This window comes from Phragmites australis, chromosome 4 (assembly GCF_958298935.1).
Source record: "Phragmites australis chromosome 4, lpPhrAust1.1, whole genome shotgun sequence".
Taxonomy (NCBI): Eukaryota; Viridiplantae; Streptophyta; class Magnoliopsida; order Poales; family Poaceae; genus Phragmites; species Phragmites australis.
This window is the reverse complement of record NC_084924.1, coordinates 18,023,719-18,028,262: the sequence shown is the minus strand read 5'-3', so window position 1 is coordinate 18,028,262 and position 4,544 is coordinate 18,023,719. Positions and strand designations below refer to the sequence as shown.

The window sequence follows — 4,544 nt, the reverse complement described above, 5'->3', positions numbered from 1 at the left end:
ATCACAGTATACACCCAAAGCACCAATGTCCACCATTGGCATTCTCGATGGAGTCCATGGCACCTCTCCCTTCGCTATCTGGGGTGACGATGGCGTCCATCCTGGTGGAAGGACTTGCTGACAGCCAAAGATGGCCAAATGGGCCAATCGGGCCGGCCCGGCACGGGCCCATCTCGGCACGGCCCGAAATCGGCACGGCCCGATTGGCCCATTTACTGTTACGGGCCGTGCCGTGCCGGCCCGCGTGCCGAGTCGTCGGCCCACGGCACGGCCCAACTGTCACCGTGCCGTGCCGGACCGGCCCACGGCACGGTCGGCACGATGGGCCCAGCCGGCACGATGGGCCCGTTCGGCACGATGGGCCCGTTCGGCACGATGAGCCCGTTCGGCACGGTGGAGGCACGACAGGCCCGTTTGGCACGATGGGCCCGACCGGCACGGTGGAGGCACGACGGGCCAGGTCGGCACGGGAAGGCACGACGGGCCGGCCGGCACAGTGGAGGCACGTTGGGCCCGTCAGCACTAAAAAAATAGGAAAAAATCAAAAATAATAGCTAAAAAAATCCAAAAAACAATAAAAAAATATAGAAAATAAATACATAACATCTTTATTGATTGGTTGCCTCGTTAAAAACCTTTCTACTAGAAGGAAAAAAGAGTACAACCAATGATTATGCTCCGAAAATTACATGGTTTCATTAGAAACCCCAGAATTTTGCTTGCAATTTTTAATATGCTTCGTCAAATGTCCCGTTCCATGTGGAGATCTGGCACCTATTTCTATGCTGCATATATTACACTTAGCAAATCTTACCTGTTCCCCGTTAATTTCTTTGAAGACCTTTTCAAAATGTTGCCACACCCATGACCATGCACGTGAGTTCTCGGCGTCTTGATCCATGAATTGAAATATGGAATTGGTTTCTTAATGTGAAGTGACTACTGGCTACTTGGCTAGCAAATAGGAAAAGAGAGATGGGTGGGCAGGGTGGGCAATGAGAATACATGGAGTTTGAGATGGAGTAGATGGTATTTATAGGCCACGATGAGAGGAGAGGTAGGTGGGGGTGGGGCCGCGGGGGGTATTTTAAAAAAATAAACAAAAAACATGAATAAAAAAAACTTAGAAATAATAGGGGCACATGATTAATTCTAAAAATGAGCTTTATTGATAGGTTGCCTCATTAAAAACCTTTCTAGCAAAGGAAAAAAGAGTACAACCTAGCTCAGAAAATTTAAAATTACACGTTCTCATCAGCATCTAGATACAAATTTTGGAATGATTCTTCAAGCTCAGTATTTTCTGCAGTGTGTTGCATTCGTGCTTCAGCTTGTTCCCAATCCTTTACTATGGTGAGTATTTCAACCATCTCACTTGACAGATTTATTTTTCTCTCTTCGATTATCCTTCCTGTAAGACTGAAGGCAGCCTCAGAAGAAACTGTAGATACAGGAACTGTTAACAAATCTCGCGCTAACAGTGAAAGCACTGGATAATTCGTCTTGTGCTCATACCACCATTGCAGTATGTTGAAGTTTTCTTGTTCGTGGCTGATAACGTCACTGTCGATGAAGGTAGTTAGCTCCCCTCCGGATGTTGGAATTCCGGTGCCCGTAGACGATCGTGACGAAGAGTCTGAACTTCTTGATGAAGAACCTGCACCAAATATTTTCCCCCACGTTGTCGTCTTCTTACTTGTTGTGGGTGCTAGTGGAGGTCGTTGCAGGCGAACTTCGCCATACTTTATTTCATATTTACTATAAACTTCGAATAACTTAGAACGAACATTAGTATAATAATTAGAATAATCATGGCCAAGAGCATCACCTAGAATTGCGAGAACTCTACAGAAAGCTGCAATTTTAGCTCTAGGATCTAAAATAAAGGCAAAGGCGTATAACAAAGGAATTTCTTTCCAATACTTTAAGAATTTAGATTTCATAGGAACTACACAATCTCTTAGAAGATTGTCATTTTCATAGTTGTTTAAATGAGTAGCAATTTCAACAATATTATGCACTACTAAACAAGATGTTGGATAATAAACTCCTAATAAACTCACAGTTGAATCATAAAAAAATTCAAGAAACTCCATTATCCTTTCAGCAACATACCAATGCGCTTCCGTGAGTAAAGTTTGACCCCCATGCTGATGGTAATGTGTATGAATAAACACACCAAATGTACTCTTATATGGTATAATATTTTTAAGCATCAAGAAAGTAGAGTTCCATCTCACCGGCATGTCCAGAGCAAACTTACGTGGACGCACACCCATTGCAACACAATACTGTTTATATGCTGCAATTCGTTGGTTAGAGGAGTTCACAAAAGATATTGCAGTACGAAAATCTTCTAAGTATCGCGATAACCTCTTCAAACCGGATTTTACTATAAGAATGATAATATGACAAGCACAACGTTGATGTAACAAGAAAGATTCAGCATAAGTACTAAACAACGGAGTAAGAATATCCATTGCTCTAGAATTTGCACCGATATTATCTAAAGTGATAGAAAATATTTTATTCGTGAGGCTAAAGTCTGCAACTACTTGAGATATTTTTTCAGCAATATTTTCACCGGTATGCGCGTTGTCAATCAAACGAAAACCTATTATTCTCTTTTCTAATTCCCAATCATTATTAACAAAATGAGCAACCACACTAAGATAATCCTCTCTAGCCCTACCTGCCCATATGTCTGAGGTCAAAGCAACTGAAAATGTACATGTTTGCAACATTTCTTTAAGTTTGCTATGACACGTATTGTAGTATTTTACCATATCCCTACTAGTTGTCTGTCTAGAAACATGCGTGAACCTAGGATTATGAGCTTGCTTAATGTAATCTTCAAATGCAGCAGACTCACCGATATTGAGTGGTAGATCCGCTCTTGCAATGAAGCGACATAGCTCTTTTCGAGCATTGGCAGAGTCGTACTCCCAATGATGAACAGAGCCGTCGGGGTTGTACTGCAACACCGTCTGCTTCATGGCTGCTCCACTCTTTCGCTTGCAACTTATGGCGTGCCTCTTCAAGTGCCCCGTTCCACCCGAGGGCTTTGCAGATAATTCATTTTTACAAATATAACACTTAGCATACCTGACACTTACCCCATCTCCTCTTTGTAGATCCTTTCAAAGTCTTGCCAAACTTCGGAAGTACCGGCTCTTGATCTTTTAGACCCGCTGCTTGCTAATGTGTGCGCACTTGTAGAGCCTGACGATGGAACTGCAGCTGCATCACCTGGATCTGGATGTGAACCAACCGGAGGTTCACCGTCGGGTCCATCATCACCTGCAACACTGGTATCAAAGGGGCTGTAGTCCCCTGTGAGTCCTTGGAGAAAAAAATCATGATCTATGGATGTATCATGATCACCGGCATCCATGATCAATGTCGAATGACACTACAAAAATTGCAAATATTCAGAGTTAGAAATAATCAAGTAATAAAACTAATAATAAAATAAGACTCAACAACGATGCAAAAAAAATCACCAAGATTTCTTCAACTTCAAGATAGCAAGTCAGCAGGATGACGATTTTGGAATTGCTCGGATTTTTTTGCAACAATTCAAACTAATTTTGCCAAATTATCGCTCATTCTCACGAACTTTGAGACAAGAATGAGAGGAGGAAACAAGAGAGAAAATGGTATTGCTGGTGTGGAATGGAAGGGCAAGGTGCTCCTCTATTTATAGGTGAAAAATGGTGATTTTTGCAAATTTTTTCGAATTTTTTGGAGCTCAAACGGTCACAAAACGGCTATAAAATTCAAAAATATCGGGTTAACGGGTTAACGGCCCGTTTAACCCGTTAACCCGCGTGCCCCCACCTACCCATCGTGCCCCCACGTGCCGGCCGGGCTGTGCCCCCCGCGGTGGGCCGTGCCGTGGGCCGCCGCGTGCCGAACCGGCACGGTGGGCCGTGCCGGGCCGGGCCGGCCGTGCCGTGATGGGCCGCCGCGTTCCCGGGCCGTGCCGTGCCGGCCCGGCCCGGCTATGCCTCCTGGGCCACCCGTGCCTGAGCCGGGTCGTGCCGGGCCGTGCTGTGCCCGTGCCGGTCGTGGGCCGGGCCGTGCCCGTGCCAGCCCGACTCGGCCGAGCCGTGCCGTGCCAGCCCGCTGTGCCGCGCGCTCGGCCCAGGCACGACCCGTGGCCTCGTGCCGTGCCGGCCCGGCCCATCTCGGCTCGGGACGGGCCGTGCCTGGGCCGTGCCTATAGTTCCGTGCCTCGGGCCGACCCAGTAAGCACGGCCCATTTGGACATCTTTACTGACAGCCACCACGTGGGCCTCTTCACGGACCTTCGCAGCCACCACGTGCTTCCGCGAGCGACTTCAAATAACGACATGCACCTCAGCGTGTGCCTTCTCCACCCACCGCACACAAGAGGGGGAGGGGGACCATCACCCCCATGGCCATAGAGGATCTGCACACCTGCTATACGACGGCGGCGCCCATCAGCATCGCTTAAGGCACCTGGCCACGATAGAACCGCCTAGATCTCTTTGGGGCGTGGCACTCCAGCGGTGCACCTC

At 47.2% G+C, this 4,544-nt stretch overlaps 1 protein-coding gene across 3 annotated transcripts; it reads right to left on the bottom strand.

The window, feature by feature from the left end:
• Window positions 1–1,150: 1,150 nt before the first annotated feature.
• Window positions 1,151–3,116, bottom strand: LOC133914255 (uncharacterized). Of its 3 annotated transcripts, none has more exons than XM_062357381.1 (5): window positions 2,873–3,116; window positions 2,241–2,302; window positions 2,116–2,150; window positions 1,519–1,657; window positions 1,151–1,441 (listed from the first exon to the last, which is right to left on the bottom strand). In XM_062357381.1, exons 1-5 carry the CDS (start codon window positions 2,927–2,929, stop codon window positions 1,432–1,434), a joined length of 303 nt encoding a protein of 100 aa, XP_062213365.1. In that variant the 5' UTR covers window positions 2,930–3,116; the 3' UTR covers window positions 1,151–1,431. The 3 variants fall into 3 exon arrangements, 2 of the variants coding, with proteins under 2 accessions (XP_062213365.1, XP_062213366.1); XM_062357382.1 differs by having other exon boundaries at window positions 2,241–2,291; XR_009909214.1 differs by lacking the exons at window positions 2,116–2,150; window positions 2,241–2,302.
• Between the last annotated feature and the right edge of the window lie 1,428 nt (window positions 3,117–4,544).

What these genes read in the sequence shown, in the direction of transcription:
- LOC133914255 (XM_062357381.1), bottom strand. Translation starts at nt 2,929, where the DNA reads ATGCTCGAAAAGAGCTATGTCGCTTCATTGCAAGAGCGGATCTACCAC. An exon ending in GGATCTACCACTCAATATCG is followed by an intron (nt 2,303 to 2,872) that starts GTGAGTCTGCTG and finishes AACGAATTGCAG; the next exon opens with CATATAAACAGTATTGTGTT. An exon ending in AGTTTGCTCTGGACATGCCG is followed by an intron (nt 2,151 to 2,240) that starts GTGAGATGGAAC and finishes CATTACCATCAG; the next exon opens with CATGGGGGTCAAACTTTACT.